Below are 18592 nucleotides of genomic sequence, written 5' to 3'. Positions count from 1 at the left end.
ACGTAAAGCATTCTGTTTTAACGTTTTTACGCATTAACTTTATTATTGTAAAGAGAACACAAATATACCCTCGTCATCTATGCTGATAAAATATCAAGCTGGTAAAATTAGCTACAAAATTGTTGAATTCTATCCAGCTTGCAGCGACATCAGCTGTCAGCTATTCTGACATGCGCAGTGGCCAGCGCAATCTGACCAAAGAATCGGGCTGTAGCGAGGGGAGTCCAATGGGGCAGTTGTTATTATCATCCGATTTTTCTCAAATAACCGATAGAATGGCCTGTGGGAGACAGCAGAGGGGACGATTGTCTTTGTAAGAGATTTCGGCGTAACCTACTGTCGGCGTAACTCGCTGTTTAAGCCGGCAAGGGAAAGTTTGTCTCGCTGGAAAGGAAGGAACTTCTATCCGCCCGTGGCGTGGAGAATCTGGGCGGTTGGAGCGACTGCGAACGGAGGCAGTCTGTCATCATGGAAGATTTTGGAACAGTACTGGATAAGAATGTGGCCGACCTGACTGTGATGGACGTGTATGACATTGCGGCAGTAGTGGGCCAGGAGTTTGAGCGCATTATTGACCAGTATGGCTGCGAGGTCCTCTCACGGCTCATGCCCAAAGTTGTACGGGTTCTAGAGATCCTGGAGGTGCTGGTCAGCCGGAACAGCCTTACCCCAGAGACGGAGGAGCTGAGACTAGAGCTTGATAAACTGCGTTTGGACCGGATGGACAGATTAGAGAAAGAGAAGAAACACAAAAAGGTAACAGACAATACGTAATCGTAGGTATCTAGTGGACTGCAATGCAACAACACAAATGAAACCAGGGGCATTCTTCCCTGTTCACATCATGCGTGGAAGAAGCCTACCATAATTGCAACCCAGTTTATTGTAAGTAGGCTACAGCTCCAACTTTCAGGCGAGGTAAACAGAGCAGTGCTCGGGGCAATTTATGTTAGTAGGAGGATATGAGGATGTGACCCACTCTAAACTAGGTCATGAGCAATTGGACCCTTCATCACGTTCGAGTGGTGTCCACTGGGAGAATAGCGTCCGATCAGGACTCATGAAGACATTCCATCTTAACAACTACGTGTCCTATGAGTTATGATCAGGAGTTATATTTAGTAGAGCAAACTACAGTAACAAACAGCATACCCAGACTGGCGATTACAGAAAGGCCTTATAACCTGTTTTTCAAGGTTCAGGATGACAACAAGCAGTTTGTTACTTGGGATAGGTTGGCACATGCCCTTTATCAAGGTGGGGGCGCTATATCCTAGGTTGGCATAGTGCCCTATAGGGCACTAGGTTGGCATATGCCCTTTACCAGGGAGGGGGCGCTATAGCCAGTAGGCTATTCAGCTGAGCCATTTAGGAGAGGCCCACAAATGGAGAGGAAGTTGTTTGTGTTCTCAGGAAATGCCAACCTCACTTGAAAGACGTGGTGACGATATAGGGCACTAGGTTGGCATATGCCCTTTACCAGGGAGGGGGCGCTATAGCCAGTAGGCTATTCAGCTGAGCCATTTAGGAGAGGCCCACAAATGGAGAGGAAGTTGTTTGTGTTCTCAGGAAATGCCAACCTCACTTGAAAGACGTGGTGACGAGCAGTATTTTATAATGGAAGTGACACTCACAAACAAATCTGTGTAGAGGTACTTAACTAGTTGTTACTAATGTTAACAGTACTGATGATGTCAACAGAAGGTCTTTGTCCATATTCTTTTTGTCTGTCGTTTCCCCCAGTTACCCACTGAAGCATGAATGTATCTACTTGACGTGGCATATTTAAGCTGATTAGACTGACCCTGTGTAGCTTTGGGTAAATCCAGAGTGACTTACAGGGCACTATCTACAGGGGCAGTCTGCCTGAAGCAAGTTGGGGTTCAGTGGCTTGCTTAGGGGCACAATGGTGTCAGTCTGTGGGATCAGACTTCCCATTGTTTTATTGGGAAGCCCAGCTTCTTAACCACCACTACCTATGAACCGTCACTGATATTATGATCATAATGCCCTCAGTTCGTGTTTATGTGTGCACATAAATACTGTGTGTGTGTGTGTGTGTGTGTGTGTGTGTGTGTGTGTGTGTGTGTGTGTGTGTGTGTGTGTGTGTGTGTGTGTGTGTGTGTGTGTGTGTGTGTGTGTGTGTGTGTGTGTGTGTGTGTGTGTGTGTGTGTGTGTGTGTGTGTGTGTTTCTGTGTGTGCTTACAGGAGTTGGAGCTGGTTGAGGATGTGTGGAGAGGTGAGGCCCAGGACCTGCTGTCTCAGATCGCCCAGCTGCAGGAGGAAAACAAGAGCCTGCTCAGCAGCATGTCCATCAAAGACTGCCCCATGTCCGAGGAGGACCTCCAGAGGCACGAAGGTACATCCCTGCACCAATCAGCTTCTTTTGAGTGAGCTACAGTACTAAGTCCATGTATTTAATACCTTGGAAATTGTATTTCCATTTAAAAATTACTTTTATCTGATTAGTGAAATCTTAAAACGATAACGATTGTTAGCTTATTAGGCTACCTTTTAGGTGAGCAATTGGCAACGAAAGCTAAAGCAAAAATATCACAGTGCCAATACCATTTATATTTTAAATCAGAAATGAACGATGTGTGGTCTATGGTGACCTTTGCCTACCCCCACACCAGTTCAATCTACTGCTCCTCCACCTCTCTCTCTCTCTCTCTCTCTCTCTCCATCTGTCTGTCACTCTATCTGTCCTCTGCACAAACACAATGGAAGCCTTCTCTCTGACTGAAGCCCGGCCAGGAACCATTACTACATGAGCGCTTCAGCAACAGCCACACAGAGAACCCTCAGTCTCCAACACACACACACACACACACACACACACACACACACACACATGCACACACACACACGCACGCACACACAGAGAGAGACCCATTCTCTAATGTTATTGAGTTGCTGTGCGCAAAGACCTATATGTACAGAAACACACACACACACACACACACACACACACACACACACACACACACACACACACACACACACACACTCACACACACTCACAAACACCAATGCATAGCCTGTGTGTGCCACTGCAGTTAACCTCTATATACCCAGTACACACACACAACTCTGTTTCTGTGAGCTCACTCTCACAACCTTTCAGATGCCAGCCTCTCTCTTTCTCTTTTTCTTCCTCTCACTCTCTCTCCCCCTCTCCCCCCCTCTCCCTCTCTGACACACGAAAACACACTCACACACACACACACAAACAAACACGCAGACACACGTGCTTCTGAGTAGGCTGGACAGGAACTCGGAGTTGGCCAGCTGCACTGGGCCTGAGAGTGCAGCAGCAGTTCAGTATTCTGCTGGTGTTCGTGGACGCCACTGGACAGGTGGAATCAGAGTCTGGCGTCGTTCAGCAGCTCAATTCTCTCTCTCTCTCTCTCTGTCTCTCTCTGTCTGTCTGTCTCTCTCTAGCTATCTATTTATCTATTTCTCTCTATCGTTCTCTCTTGCTATCTGTTTATCTATCTATCTCTCTCGGTCTCTCTGTCTCTGTGTTTTTGAGGGTGCTTCCAGTGCAAGCCGGTATATTTTTCCCTCTTTCCAAATCTACTCCTGCATTGTGACAGTTCACACACCTATGTTGCATTTTGTCTTTTTGTCGAGTCTGTTTCTGTCAGAGCTTAGTGTATGCCCACCTCAGATGTGCATTAGAGTTGGCAGACTATTTTCATCAGTGGATATTAGCAAGACTATCCAGACACAGTCGTGCCTGGAGGGAAACACTAGTTCAATTCACCAGGCTAACAATTTAAAGAGGCACAGCATGCACCATAATTTGCTGTAGCGCTGGGATGTTTTTTAGGGGGGTTGGGGGGTTGTTTGATTATCAGGACTCTCCATAAAATGATAGCCAAAAAACATTCCCTTGTGACTTCAGCCATCCAAAAGCTTGGTGAGGGGGAGGTGCTGTTTTGTTTGATTATCTGGTGTCCCCATAACACTATAGGCAAAAGCAAGTCCTTATGACTGCAGCCATGCAAAAAGCCTGGTGAGAGGGATGTAGAGCTGCGGTGGATATATTAAATGGTGTTTACTGTAAACGTTATGGACAGTGTGTGTCCAGCCTGCGGTGTATGAGATGAGTCAGTGGATGTGATGGGGAGCTGTCTGTCTGTCTGTATTCAGACTCTCCTGAGGCTGACTCACACGTATGAGACTGAATGGAGAACAGACTGATTTAGAATAGAGCTTGATGGCAGCTGACTGTGGGAACATCCAGTTTTCCAGACACTTGATATCTGTGGAGTTTTGTAAATCCCAATTGGATGGTAGCACCCTGTGAGAGTACCTTAGTGCTGCCTCTCCTCGAGGACCTTCACCATAGTTCACTATACAGATCTGGATGTATGGAGTATAGCTCCAGTACTGCACTGAATCATTGAACTATTGAACCTTCCTGGAAAGAGTACTGTAATGATTAATGATGTGTTTTAATGTGTCTGAATTATTATAGCAATATAATCCCTTGTTGTTAATCCCAGGGCCCATGGTCTTCTCCCATGTATCTTGAATTTCTCCTTGGGGATCAATAAAGTATCTATCTATCTATCTATCTATCTAGTAGGGGTTTGTCAGCCATGTTGAATCAGTTATGGGTTGTTTTTTGTTAAATATATTTTTGGGGCTTTTTTGCCTTTTATTATGACGGGACAGTGAAGAGACTGACAGGAAGCGTGTGGCAGAGAGAGATGGGTGGATCGGGAGAAGACCCGGGTGGGTTGGACTGGATCCTGGGTCCCCGTGGGCACGTGGACAAGAATGCTATGGGTGCAATAGCCAGTAGCAACACGGCGCCGCTCATCATGAGATGCTTTGTGTCGGTCAGGGATGTCGGAGCGGGAGCGCCAGGTGATGAAGAAGCTGAAGGAGGTGGTGGACAAGCAGAGGGACGAGATCCGGGCCAAAGACCGCGACTTGACCCTCAAGAGTGAAGACATTGAGGCTGTAAGTCACGCACCATTCACATTAATGGTTACCCAGCAGTGAGTGAGCACTGCACAGAATAGGCCTGCACAATTTGGAGAAAATATCTAGTTGTGATGTTTCTCACAGATACTGCAATTGTAATTTGCAGTATCACTTTTGAAAAACATGCTTCAATCCAATATTCCAGATTCCACTTTAAAGTTGGGTCTCTTCTGAGCATGCTTAGCGTATGAAAAGCACAGTACACCTCTTAGGCGAGCCTTACTGTCTGTCAAACAAGGAGGTTGACATCAAAATCATAGATTTGACAAGATTAACCACTGCACTGCACGATTAATGGCAGACTTTGCGATTAGCTAATTGCATTAGTTCAAATTGCAATTTGATTTTAGTATCTATTAATTGAGCAGCCGTAGACAGAATGACACACAAATGCCTTTATAGCACTTGTTCACTCAGTAATAGATGTTGTTATACACATGTTAGTTTATTACATGATTACACAATACATCACAATGTTTTCAATGCTCTGAATGTGTTCTTAGAAGTGTAACATTGTAAATTAGACAATTTGACTGATGCCTTATTTTTTGTAGAACTCTAGCTTAGATATTTTTCTCCTGATGCGCTTACTGTGCGTTCACACCAAGACCGTCAAAAGCGTCAAGAGCGCCGGAAATCATTCATTTTCTATGGAGGGTCGGCGTTACCGGCTTCAAAAGCGTTCCGGGCGTGAGCGTGGCTTCATGAGCTTCACGGGCGTCAAAAAAAAGTTGAGCCTCAGTTAACTTTATGGTAATGAGCTATGACACGGTTCGGCGTCAACTAATCAGAATGTCAAACTCGCAGGATTGCTGCTTGTGGTTTGTTCAAAATGTTTCACGTCATGGCTTTGACGCTTTCGGCGCCGAATGCACCGAACTGGGTTGAGCGTCGGGCTATGAGCTTCACCAGCGACTTTGACGCTTTTGACGGTTTTGGTCTGAACGCACAGTTATGCCTCTCCTCCTCTCTTTCTCTCCTCCTCTCCTTCTCTCTTCCTCTCTTCCTCTCCTCTCCACCTCTCCTCCTCTCCTTTTTTCCTTCTCTCCTGCTCTCCTCCTCTCTTCCTCTCCTCCTCTCACAGCTCCAGCAGCAGCAGAACCGCCTTATGAAGATCAACCACGACCTGCGGCACAAGATGAGCGTGGTGGAGGCGCAAGGCAAGGCTCTGATCGAGCAGAAGGTGGACCTGGAGGCCTCGGGCCAGACCCGCCAGCAGGAGCTGCACGCCCTGCGCCAGGAGGTGACCAGGCTCCGCGAGCGTCTCAAAGGAGACCGGGAGACTGGGCCCATCCAGGAGGAGCTGCCCCAAGAGCCTGTGGCACAGGTGGCCCAGGTAAGACATGCCAGTGGTAGAGACACACTCAGAAATATACTACTCACAATAGCAACAAGCACGGCACATTCATAAATTTGTGTTTTACTTGGAAACCAATGAGAGCTTACCAATGAGAGCTTTTATCCACACATGAATGTGTCATAGACAGTGTTCAAAGAATGAGCTAAAGGAGGATCACGGATCGCCTTGACTATTGATTACATTCCGTGTAATTTCATGTTGTAAATAGGAGGAATGCCTGTTGACATGCATTGTTTGTAGGGAACGTAAACCTTTGGGCTGAACGGTGAACCACACTTTAAAATGTAATGTAAACAAAATACCACACGCAACCCACCGCTCTACATATTTCACTCTCCACTCTTAGATTGGTCACCTTTCAGTGCTGTTGCAGTGTATTTGCAGAGTAATCTTCTGGAGTGTTTGGTGAGTCACCGAGTGTGTAGTTATGTCCTGACTGGAAGTAGGGTGAGGTTATGGATATATTTAGCCCAGGCCAGCCAGAGACTCTAACTCACACCCATGATCTCAGCCAGGAAGCCAGGGAGGGAGAGACTGCTGGGTCCTGCTTTTGTGTTCAGAATGGGATTGCTAACGTGAGGCGGCTAGCCTGGCAGTTATAGCAATGTGTTGGCTACCAAAGTTATTACTATTGATGGTGGTTAGTGAACTTGGTTTACCTCTGAAGGACTCATTGCTTACAGCAAAATAATAGACATTTGCTGATTTGGCCTTACATGGAAGTTCATCTAGTTGTACAGCTAAGAACAAATTTATTCACACCCCGGGCAAATATTGATTTAATGTTCTCTTGACTAATGTTTGTTTTGACTGAAAATGACACTGCCACATGCCAAAATGTTGTTAGCCAATGTGGGAGAAACATGGAATCAAAAAATAAGTGTTTTCTTCTTCATTTTTATGATAAATGGCATGTCCAAAAAATATTCATACCCCTTTTAAATAATCAATGGAAACATCTTTGTTTACATTCACAGAATCGTTCTTATAACACCTACCAACCCTCTATGTCTCCACAATGATTCTAGACTGCAGCTTTTCAACAGCAATCCAGGTTTTGAGACAGGAACAATAATTCGCCATCACTCTGGCCTTGTGCTCACTTTTTTGACGTATTGAGGTCTGGACTCTGTTCTCTGTTAACCATTTCTTGCCCTGTTTGGATGTGCTATATGTTTTGGATCATTGTCTGATTTAATGTTCCAATGGCGCCTATTGGAGCAGGTATCTCGGCACCTGCCTGATCTTTTCCTCCAAACATTTTAATGTATCCCTTTCTCTTAGTGTTACTATTTACTTTGAGAAGGTCACCAGGTCTCATTGTCTGAAAAACACCCAAAACACCCTGCAGCTTGTATATATTCACAAGTGTCATTAAACCTTGGATACCACCTGACTTTGTACTACTCCCATGTAATGAGCACACATTTTTACTGCTGAGTGACTCGGAGAAACATCTGACACAAATGCCTCGTGATTGTATCATGAAGTCAAAAGCACTTTTTGTATAGTCATGCAATTAAAACACTACGACATTGGAATAAGTAAAAGTACAGATTTACTATACAGTGAATGCACTTTGTCCATTTGCACCATGGATACATTCATGTGACTTCATGTGACTTTCATGTGAATATGAGTCCACATTGACATATACTGTAGCTTTATCATCTTCAAAGTTCCATGCCAGTGATCAGTAATTCTCATTACAGTAGCAGTATAGCTCAACAACCATCCCAGTGCAGTACATTACAGTGCTGTGGTGTGCTGAAAGTTGACCTTTCCTATTTCCAAGCGTCTCCTAATCTCTGCCCCTCAGCGGTCTGATGGGGCTGCCCCACGTGCCTCTCGAGGACATGGCCTATGGTCAGACCTCCCTCTCTATCCCCAAGCCTCCTTTTATGCAGAGGAGCGAAACGAGGATGATGATGATGATGATGAGGAGGAGGAGGAAGCAGTGTTGCTATGGGTAACGCCGAGTAACGCATTGGTCGTTGGGAGTGTTCCCAGCCAAAACTAACAGAGTTTGCAAACATTCTAAGAAGGGTCCAGTCCTTGAATTGAGTGCCCTGCCTGCATGTGTTTGTGAGATTCTTGTTGATTGGCGTTGGTTTGCATGTGTTGTGTTGGTTTGCAGTTGTTGTGTTGATACAACTAGGCCATGATCTAGACTTGTGACGGTTTAATTGTGGATTATTACGATGATTACAGAGATTGTGGATTTGCATGGTGCATCCGTATGGTTAAACATTTTTTATGATCTGATAAAGTTTTGACATTATGGAAAGGAAATGAAAGTTAAAGATCAATTGAGTTAATTGACATATGATTGAAATATAATACATGAACGCCATTTGAACCGTTTGGGTGTGTGTGTGTGTGTGTCTTTGAAACATCCTCATAGACAGAATATGAACTAACTGTGTGAATTCTGTTTCAGTGAGATGCCACTATGTTTGTGTCCTTTGGGTGCCTTGACCCATTTTGAATGACAATACTCGATGGCAAAACACATCCTGTTGTGTGCTGGCTGATACTGACTGTACCACCTCACCTGCAGGAGGCGCTGTGCGACGAGGATGCGGCTAATCTGGACTCCAAAGACCCCAACCGCCCGCGCTTCACGCTGCAGGAGCTCCGAGACGTCCTGCACGAGAGGAACGAGCTGAAAGCCAAAGTCTTCATGCTGCAGGAGGAGATCGCCTACTACAAGAGGCAATCACTCATTTCCCACTCCCTAATTATTGCACTCACCCACAAATTAGCAACAAATCATTTGGCTCATTTACATTCACATTTATTCATTATTTATGTATTCATTGTTACATTCATTTATCCAAAGCTTGCTAACAGAGAGAGAATAATGGCAGATTAGAAAGAAATCATTTGGAAAGCAGAAGTACATTTAGCACGGGATGACTGATCTTTTCCTGTCATGAGATTGGTGAAGTTTCCAGTTGATTAATCAGGGATTTTCTCTCTCTGTGTCTCTGTCTCTGTCTCTGTCTCTGTCTCTGTCTCTTTCTCCGTCTTTGCCTCTGTCTCTCTCTCTCTCTCTCTCTCTCTCTCTGTCTCTCTCTCTCTCTCTCTCTCTCTCTCTCCAGTGAGGAGCAGGAAGACGAAGGCCCCCCGCCCCCTGTAGACACCGCCTTCATGATGACGCCACGCCCTCGCCCCTCTGCTCAGCCTGAGTCGGGGATCAAGCGCCTGTATGTATCTGGCCACACGCCCAGCGGTAGCCACTAGTCACTAGCCGGCCACATGCATGCTCCGAGACGACCAAACACACAGTCGTGTAACAAGCTGTAAAAACCGTGACAAATACGCGTACAGTGCATAGTACGCAAACAGCAGCACGCACAATCATATCAACATAACATCAGTAAAACCATATTATGGGATGGAGTGAGGCTTAAGTTACGTTGTGGCCACTACTACACCGTGTACACAAATCTTTTCACATGCTACAAAACTCCCACCTCCAAAAACAAAACCATGTTTCAATTGCACACTCGCTCCACAATGACCCTGGAAGGAGTTTCTTACTCTAGCAGCAACTTCTTTTAGAAGATATCCTGAGACAGACCTCAGAGAATTAACCTCTGTCATGACTATCTGTCTGACTTGCCATGTTCATTAAGGCCTGATCAGGATTACTGGGCCCTTGGCAGTCTAAACTACTGCTTCATGACTACTACAGAGGCAGCAGGTATAGCAGGGTGTGTGTGAGGAGCTGAAGATGACCTTTGACTTTCGTGTGTGTGTGTGTGTGTGTGTGCCTCTCTGTGACAGGATCTTTACTGCCATCATGCCGATGGTGGCGGCTGGCCTGATTCCAGATGACCCCACTTTACAGCCAATCAGACGGCTTATGTCTCTTGTATGACCCGCCCTCCCCTCTTGTTCTGTTTTTAACACGTAATGATTCTGCATGTGCCGCATGCGCTCCCATCTCCACCCCCACCCCCACCCCCCTAAACCAGACAAACTCTGAAACACACGCAGTTGAACCGTGCATTCTGATTGGCTGATTTGTGGCGGCCATCTTTGCTGCTGCATCCATACGCAGCAGCAGCAAGGATAATTGGAATCAGCCAGTCAGAATTAAGTCTGTTTGCCTCTTCATCGCCTCCTCACTGCCTGCTGCCCCCCCCCCCCCTTCACCCCAGTACTCCTCTGTAACCCCCCCACCCCCTTAATCAGTGATTCACTCCTCACTCACACACTCTGCCAGCCCACTGCTTCAGCCTCTGGCTTAGTGACCGAGTAGACAGTAGGAGGAATGAGCTGGTGATTCTCCTGAGCGATATGAGCTGGTATAATGGGAGTTAGTTTGCTTGTTTTTGTTCCCTTCTCTTAAAGGAGAGAGAGAGGGAATGAAAGTCATTTCAGGGTGTAAAAAAAAAGGCCATCGTCATGCAGTCATGAAGCACGTAGAGATGACCCTCACCTTGCCGTTGAACCTTTGCCCTGTGCCTCTCTCTCTCTCTCTCTCGTGACATTTGCCATGACTCAAGTCTCAGTTGTCATGCAAGTTCTGATTGGCTGGTAGACTAGAAAATGATGACTGTCATTTCATTCCAGAGACAAAATTTAAACTGAGCCGCTGGTAGACTAGAAGATAATGACTTTCATTTCATTCCAGAGACAAAATTTATACTGAGCCTTAAAAGGAGGCAAATCGGATGTTTCCTGTTCTTATAACGGAGATCCATTCCAGCTCATGCTGCTTGATTTGGTATGCCATCCCCTCTGAAGAGAAACCACACTACTAAAGAGCCTTCACACTGCTCTAGCATCTGGTTAATGACCGTTTCTTTTTTAAGACAGTACTCTGCGCTTACCAGACACAAGCAATATAAATTGTTTTAATTACCTTTTAGCAGCTGGTGTGTTAATCTAATACTATTTATTTATTTATTTATTTAATATGATTTATTTTAGCTCATTTTGAGATTTGTACTGTATCAATATATTTTTTCTATCCATTCCTCTCTAGTTGTAAAAGGCTTAAAAAGTTTAACTCCAATCCTATCTCTTTCTCCCTCCCCATCTCTTGTTCCATCTCTGTTTCTCTCACAAAGGTTTAGCCTTTTCTCCAAACGCCGCAGCGGTCAACAGCCCGGACAGGAAGTAGGCGGCCCCTGGGGCGGAGGGGTGGAGCCGTACACAGAGCAGGCACAGGAAGCGCTACAGCACATGGATTCCCCGGAAGGACTCCACTAACGCTCGCTTTAGGACGCCCTCACCAGACCTACACAGCTTATTGCAAACAGCCCACAGAGCCACTAGATGGCAGCACCGCAGAGGGAATCCTGCCAATCCCATGTGCCCATCCCTCCACCCTCCCTTTGTCCCATAACAGCACCTCCTGAAACAGAAACAGCAAAGAAAGCCAACAAAGTATTATCCAAAACCATCATGCTCCTTTACAACCCCTCTCCACTTGTGTGTGTGGTGTGCATCATTCTTGGCCTGAAGCTGCTAAAGTTTGGGTGAGAGGTCCATGGAGTTCTGCATTGGAGGAAGGGTTCTGCTCAGTGTGTGTGTGTGTGTGTGTGTGTGTGTGTGTGTGTGTGTGTGTGTGTGTGTGTGTGTGTGAGTGTGAGTGTGAATACTGCTCATTAGCAGGTGTGATGATGTTCTCCCAGAACAAACTGGAAAAACAAGGCACCCTGAAGGAAAACAAAAACTGAAATAAGAGAGACTGTTAACCTTGTTTTAGCTCACAGGTGTGGGAAAGACAAGAAGGAGACACGTAGACTGAGTGCGTCGTGGCAGATGGAAAGAGAAAAAAACACGAGGTTGGATTTTGTATGTAACACAGATCAGAGTAGGCTTAATGAGTTTGGAAACATGTAGGAACAGGAAGTCTGTGGGGTGTGTGGAGCTGAATGGATAAGGGAATACAAACACAATTTTTTTAATGGCTTGCCAACTGTGCTGTGAAGCACAGCCAGTGAGGGTAAAAAATTGCAACCTCACAAGGGATTACTTACCATGTAGAGAAGCATTTTTAAAAAAGATCTTTTTGTGATCTGTGTACAATGCAATGGAAACATATTGAAAGTGGATATATTAATATTTAATAGGCTCATTGGAGTGTATGTGTGTGTGTGTGTGTGTGTGTGTATAACCCTGCTCAATGACAGGCTGAAAGCACTTAAAAACTTAAGGTGAAAGCCTGCTCAAGGATTCAAGGAGAATACTATAATGCCATCTTGCAGTGGGTTCTGTTGGAATTAAGTAACTTGAAGTCCCAGCTTAATTTATAGCTTTCGTGTAAGTAGTTTCTCACCATAATGATCAGCATATGATTGGCAGCTTTTAATCAAAGTCAGTGCACTCTGGCATTGCATTGAAGGGAATTGGACAGGGATTTTTTGGTTGTTTTATTATTTTTTTTTTTATTTAAGATACTTTGACAACAGCTTGGATGGAACATGAATTCATCAGCTATGTTATTCCCTTGTGGATGTTGGTGCATCAGCTTCGGAGTTATTTAAGTAGAAAACGTATGTCTTACTGAAAGCACAAGACATTTTACAACATGCGGCCTTCTCTTTTATTAGGAAATAATAGAAAGGAATAGAATCCTACAATTTGTAGAACACACTGCATACTGAAGTTCCAGGGCTTAGACTGTATAAAACAAGTGTTTGGCTTGCCACAGACCCATTCATTGTGGTAGTTTTACTTCTTTAAGATGCTCTGGCATCTGGTTTTTATTTTACCAATATATTGACACAGTGTGTGAATTCTTTGGGGAGGGAATGAATTCCTGTCATTCTGAATATATTCAACGACAGTCCATCACACATGACATGGTCACATATGGATCTCCCTGTGCTTTACAAGTGGTTACAATGCTCCAATAGAAATTAAAGTTACTGAAGTATTAAACTTGATGTGTATTTACTGTCGTTTGTTTAAGGCCTAAACACACACACACACCCACACCTAGCGGCATGGGGCTATCTGAACTCCAAGGACGCTGTAACATAGCAAAAATCCCTCTAAAAGGGATTCGAGATAATCATAGGCCTATTTTTTCAGGTTTATCTCCTCTCATCTCCTCTGTGTTTTTCTGCATAATGTTTGTCATCCCTTCTTCTTTTTGAGTCTCTTTCATAACGGTCATCCCTGGACCGTCTGTCGTCCCTCCTGTCTCTATAGTGGTCTTTATCTCTGTAGCTCATCCCCCTCTCGTCTCTCTTTTCCATCCCTCGGTCTCGCTCTTCTCTTCTTCCTATGCCCCTCTCTCGCTCCTCTCGCCGGTCCATATAGCCAGAATCTCTGCCTGGAGAAGCTCCTCTGTGTCTCTCCTTATTCCAGTCTTCTCTCTCGCCTCCCCTCTCCCATCTTCGTTCTGTTGGCCTGTCCTGGTTGAAAGTGGGGGGCAAGTTGATGGGTTTACGGAAGGGCCTGTCTCTCCCACCAAACCTCAGCTGTCCAGACTCCTTCCTACCCCCTAGGCCTCCCCCCAAACGCCGTGGAACCCACCCCTTCAGTGTTCTCTCCTGCTCGAAGTCCACAAACAGTTCGTGCTGGTCCACCACTAATTTGTTGGCGTCCCGACGCGCGCGCGTCACCGCTCGTTCCTCCTTGTACTCCACAAAGGCATATCCCCGGGAGAAGCCGGTCACCACGTCCCTGACAAGGCGAAGTTTTTGAATGTCTCCGTATTTAGAAAATACCTGGTGGAGCTTCTCCTCAGAGGTGTGCTGGTGTAGGCGCGCTACAAACAGTGTGAGAAGAGGGTCTCCCCCAATGCCCTTGTTGGGTCGATAACGCGCCTGTATCGCACGCCAGACTGCACGGTCATGGGGCTCCACGTCTGTGCCATCTATACTTCCAGCCTTCAGTGGATCATACACTTTCGCAACAGGGCTCCAGTCATTCATCGTCTATAAGAACAGGCCACAAGTTAGAAGATAAATCAATGGCTAGGAAAACCTCAATGCAATTGCAAATCATTATTATTAGGCCTACATCTGAAAAGGGCAAATACTATAACATGAGGCGAATTGGAACGCCAAAGTGTACTTACAGCACAGGGGATTTTCACAACAAAACAACTGTATCGACGCCTCTAGAGATGTTAAACGCAGCATATAACATGTTAACGAAAACAACCGTGTAACGTGTCCGTCTCTTATACGGCTCCGTGCGGAAACAAATCTATCAGCGGCTAGTGCCTCGGTGTAGTGTTATTTACAGTCCAGTGCGAATCACATGTAACAGATATAATCGTAGAATTATGGTATGAATACTGGATTAGCTGTTTACAATATTTTATTTGTATCTCTTGGGTATAGAAACCACTGACACTTAGGCCATGTAAGTTGTCTTATCACGTGGTCTCATAAGAGGATTTATTTATTTCCATTAGCTTATTAATCACACCAAAACTCCGTTTCACTGGTCCTGATCAACTACACACTAGAACTTGAACATCTTTAATGAGTTCTCAATGTTTTTGTAGCCTGTGTGTGTTTTTCAGGTAGCATGAACTGACCAAAGTTCTACCATCTCTGGCATGTCCAAAGATGATACCACAAAGGCTTTTCTGCTATATAGGGGGTTTATTACATTTGTCAAATATTTTCTTGATGGTTATCTTTCATTAAAGAAAGTCATCTCATCTCAAAATGCATCTTACATAAAAACAATTTATTTACTTATCCCTCTACACCAGCATAAAGATTCATTGACATACTTTCACGAGGTGCAGGGTTCTGGAACAGAACAGCGTTCTATGTTAAGAGCTAAAGATTTACTCAGGTTTTGTGACACTACACACAGAGCAAAAGGAACCACACATCTCCAGGTGGATAAGACATTCCAGTTTGTGTGAAGCAGTTAAAAGGGTTTGCTTGCATCTCTCTGCGTCTCGCTGATGTTTGGACACCAGATGTTGTTATTGCTAAACATGTATTACAGGTTAGATTAAGAAAATGTTTATAAAAACGCAGAACATTGGACTACCACCGCATGCTTTGGAAGCACTGATCTACTCATATAAAATGTACAAAAAGAAATGTGTCCCCCCCAAAAACTAGCATGTCTCAGGAGCATAGGATAAATATTTTAAAAGAAATAATGTAGGACATTTTGAATATGTACCTTCATCTAAAGGTGAGTTGCTACTACCCACCAATACACCATCGTCTACACATTCTGATCCCTAAGGCAATAATTACATTAAAAACTCTATTAAGAAACCAGGTGTTGGGAATTCCCTTTGGGCCCCTCAGTGTTTGAGCCAAGGGTGAGCAGCGATGGAGGACTTCCTGCGGTCGCCGTAGTCATACAGAAGCTCCTCGCCCTTGTCGATGTCTCTGGAGGCTACAAGGATGAGGTGAGGTATGCCGTTGATATCGTGGAGTTTGGTGTGGCAGTTGCCATTTCTGCTGTGGTTGATCAGTCTTCCCATTCTGCCAGATTCACTAGTGGCATCCACACTAAGAGAAAGGACATATATATGAAGTAATGGTGTGTAACGGTAACTTGGGGACAAACCAAAATGTAAAAAAAAAAAAAAAAAAACATAGACAGTATTTAGAGTATTGCACTAATGTCTGATTCAAGTGTTGGTTTTCAACCAGAAATCCTTTAAGAACAAATTGAAAGGGTCTATACCAGGGCGGTCCAAATTTGGCATGCAAGCACAGTTAAGAGTAGTGTTTTTTATTTCTTAAAAATTAGTCTACCCTTTATGGAATGATAATTTTGCACAAATATGCAATACATTTTGATTTGATGGTCCACGACATGAACATTTAGTTCTGGCCCACTACCCTCCATTCCGATTCATTTTTGGCCCTTGATGGGGAAGAATTTGGGCACCACTGATCTATTTAAAAATATATATATATAGATACATGATACTAGACTGATGTGATGATACCGGTTATTGTCTTTTAACAGTAGCAGGAGGAACCAATTTCACCAACCTGTTGAAACACCAACCTCTCTGATATTCTGCATGCATGCATGACCTATAGAAGGGACAGAAGCCACTGAAAGAGTATGAAGATAAGACTTACCAGTATGTTTTACTCAGGTGTTGAAAGTAGTACATGTAGCAGCCAGTGGAGGGGTCCAGGGAGTACATAGATTCCCTTTTCTTGGCGTCGGTAATTTCTAACAGGTCACCATAGTACTCCACCACAAACTGCCCCTTCTGGAAGTTTTGTGTTGCGAAGACACCTCGTCCTTTGCCTTCTATGTGCTGAACCTGGGTGGGGAAAAAATGGTGATCTCTCTTAGATGAGCATGTTTCGGGTGACCATTAGCGCAAGTTGGTTGAAGGTGAGTTTGTAAATGTTACCGTCATGCCATTCTCAATCCCCTTCAAGATTAGTTCATCTATGTGTTTCTTTTCTTCACACTGGAAAGAAAAATTTTAGCCGAAGGTTATATTTAACAAAAAAATGTAATTGTTGCATGTTAATAAAACCACACTTTTTCTTTCCGCAACTGTCAATCCTCAGAACTTGATCTGAAGCACAATAGACAAATCTGAGATTGAATTAGTCACTCTGTATGACACAAAGTTGATGGACTCACTCAAATACTCAAATATACTTTACCTCCAGTTCAGTCTTGCTTTTCCTGGAACTTCTCCTTACAGGAAAGTAGTCTGTGACCTTGCGATTTGTAGAGTTTTTTCTCTCTTCGCTGAAAAGAGTGATTCAACATTGTATAAAAAACAACAGGGCAACTATACAGAATAGTGATTCGTTCTCAGTCATCCACACTAGATTATCTGAACATGGATATTTGTCCCTACCTTCTCTGGGAGAATTTCTTGACTTTCATTTTGCGGCCTCTGCTGTGGTTGAAGGGACGAGAAGCGTATTGACCTGCCGTCACTTCCACAGAGGGGTAGGACTGTAGGGGAAGCCTGTCACCTTCACATGGCCATACCTCACGCTCATGCTCGCTGATCCCACCCGAGTCAGGGCTCACGATGGCATGCCTTCTACCTGCAGTATAAGAGAAGGAACGACTTACATTCTGCAACTCAGAAAATACTAGCCCAGCTACTAGGTACTGTATTAACCTAAACAGTCAAATTGTTGGTCTTTTCTCATCTTTAATCACACTTTATGGCTTAACTTGCCATATTAAAAAACATTTATTTTGAATTGTGTCTAAACATGAGGGAAAACAATGTTTTCAATAGCTTATTTGTACTTTGAATTGGTGTCTACATGTAAAAGATTTACCTATACATTCTCCTTGCGTTTGTGACTTGCCCTCTATGATAACAACTTCTTCGTGTGATGTTTTACTGTTGCGATGGAGCAGGTAATTTGGGAGTGTTGAATGTCCATTGCATAAGATGTCCTGAAAGAAAAAAACACTATGAAAATGGACTTGAAAATCAACAAACTAAAGGCAAAATATTCAACTGACACACTATCGAGGAATAGTTTAAAATACCAGTAAAACAACTATTTACTCATGCTCAAGGCCATCCGCCTCCTGAGGAACACTTGTAAACACGCCCACAACATCCGGGCCTTATTATTTCTAGCTAATTGTTTGCTAGCAAGCTAGTTTTGTGAGGTCGAAAGCTAACACCTTCACATCTATGTAATTGTCGTTTCGGCTTTATATTGCATAATATTTAAATTGGTGTCTAAAGACAAGGAAATCGTCTACTGTGCATCAAAGAGGCAGCGGTTTAAGGCAGTGCAATCTTAGGGAGGCTTAATTTAAACGCGTTCAAAGTGGTTAATGTCACATCAGAGTTGGTTAATGTTTCTGTCAGAAGACAGGTTCGAGCTGCCAACATTAGTTACTTACAGTTACAGTCCATTATAACGTTATGCCTATTACTAACATCACAGTGCCAAATGTCTGAGGTGATGTCACATACCCCGTTCATGTCAGCCTTGTTTTCCCTGCCCTTTTCTCCGGAGTAGAAGAGTCCCGGTTCACTTTATTAGCCTAATACGCCCTCTGTGCTGCTGTTTTCTGTGTTCCAGTGATAAAACGAATACATCCCACAAAGCTTCACCTATTTTCTGAACCGAAATTAGATGATTTCATTGGTTGTGTTTGAGGTTCCGTGGTAGTAACAGTTTTCACAGTTTTCGTGCCGCCATGTTCTAAGCTCAACTCATTCACGGGCGGTGAGCATGTGAACATTTAAAGAACAGCTACGGTATGTTTACATCAGCAGCACTGCAGTGAGTGTCCACCAGGGGGCAACGCTGG

The 18592-nt window shown here is 44.3% G+C and overlaps 3 protein-coding genes across 6 annotated transcripts; 1 reads left to right on the top strand and 2 right to left on the bottom strand.

Annotated features, from left to right (window-relative positions):
- Nucleotides 1-169: 169 nt before the first annotated feature.
- Nucleotides 170-13269, top strand: rilpl1 (Rab interacting lysosomal protein-like 1). Of its 4 annotated transcripts, XM_062553714.1 has the most exons (9): nucleotides 170-756; nucleotides 2209-2359; nucleotides 4859-4977; nucleotides 6086-6337; nucleotides 8181-8330; nucleotides 8922-9076; nucleotides 9466-9570; nucleotides 10154-10241; nucleotides 11446-11582. In XM_062553714.1, the coding sequence occupies exons 1-9, from the start codon at nucleotides 469-471 to the stop codon at nucleotides 11449-11451; spliced, it is 1314 nt and encodes a 437-aa protein (XP_062409698.1). In that variant the 5' UTR covers nucleotides 170-468; the 3' UTR covers nucleotides 11452-11582. The 4 variants fall into 4 exon arrangements, with proteins under 4 accessions (XP_062409698.1, XP_062409697.1, XP_062409699.1 ...); XM_062553713.1 differs by lacking the exon at nucleotides 10154-10241 and having other exon boundaries at nucleotides 11446-13269; XM_062553715.1 differs by lacking the exon at nucleotides 11446-11582 and having other exon boundaries at nucleotides 10154-10247.
- A 75-nt stretch (nucleotides 13270-13344) lies between these two features.
- On the bottom strand, nucleotides 13345-14662 carry snrnp35 (small nuclear ribonucleoprotein 35 (U11/U12)). Its single transcript, XM_062553719.1, has 2 exons — nucleotides 14412-14662; nucleotides 13345-14268 (listed from the first exon to the last, which is right to left on the bottom strand). Exon 2 carries the CDS (start codon nucleotides 14263-14265, stop codon nucleotides 13420-13422), a length of 846 nt encoding a protein of 281 aa, XP_062409703.1. The 5' UTR covers nucleotides 14266-14268; nucleotides 14412-14662; the 3' UTR covers nucleotides 13345-13419.
- Nucleotides 14663-15019: 357 nt separating this feature from the next.
- kmt5aa (lysine methyltransferase 5Aa) lies at nucleotides 15020-18527 on the bottom strand. Its single transcript, XM_062553718.1, has 7 exons — nucleotides 18252-18527; nucleotides 17596-17716; nucleotides 17157-17352; nucleotides 16957-17044; nucleotides 16695-16754; nucleotides 16411-16601; nucleotides 15020-15825 (listed from the first exon to the last, which is right to left on the bottom strand). Exons 1-7 carry the CDS (start codon nucleotides 18258-18260, stop codon nucleotides 15615-15617), a joined length of 876 nt encoding a protein of 291 aa, XP_062409702.1. The 5' UTR covers nucleotides 18261-18527; the 3' UTR covers nucleotides 15020-15614.
- Between the last annotated feature and the right edge of the window lie 65 nt (nucleotides 18528-18592).

This window comes from Sardina pilchardus, chromosome 14, assembly GCF_963854185.1.
Source record: "Sardina pilchardus chromosome 14, fSarPil1.1, whole genome shotgun sequence".
In the NCBI taxonomy this organism is placed as follows: Eukaryota; Metazoa; Chordata; class Actinopteri; order Clupeiformes; family Clupeidae; genus Sardina; species Sardina pilchardus.
This window is presented reverse-complemented; position numbering and strand designations above follow the sequence as displayed.

What these genes read in the sequence shown, in the direction of transcription:
- kmt5aa (XM_062553718.1), bottom strand. An exon ending in AACGCAAGGAGAATGTATAG is followed by an intron (nt 17,353 to 17,595) that starts GTAAATCTTTTA and finishes CTTATACTGCAG; the next exon opens with GTAGAAGGCATGCCATCGTG. An exon ending in CACCTGAGTAAAACATACTG is followed by an intron (nt 15,826 to 16,410) that starts GTAAGTCTTATC and finishes CCTTTCTCTTAG; the next exon opens with TGTGGATGCCACTAGTGAAT.
- snrnp35 (XM_062553719.1), bottom strand. Translation starts at nt 14,265, where the DNA reads ATGAATGACTGGAGCCCTGTTGCGAAAGTGTATGATCCACTGAAGGCT.
- rilpl1 (XM_062553713.1), top strand. Translation starts at nt 469, where the DNA reads ATGGAAGATTTTGGAACAGTACTGGATAAGAATGTGGCCGACCTGACT. An exon ending in AAGAGAAGAAACACAAAAAG is followed by an intron (nt 757 to 2,208) that starts GTAACAGACAAT and finishes GTGTGCTTACAG; the next exon opens with GAGTTGGAGCTGGTTGAGGA. An exon ending in AGAGTGAAGACATTGAGGCT is followed by an intron (nt 4,978 to 6,085) that starts GTAAGTCACGCA and finishes CTCCTCTCACAG; the next exon opens with CTCCAGCAGCAGCAGAACCG.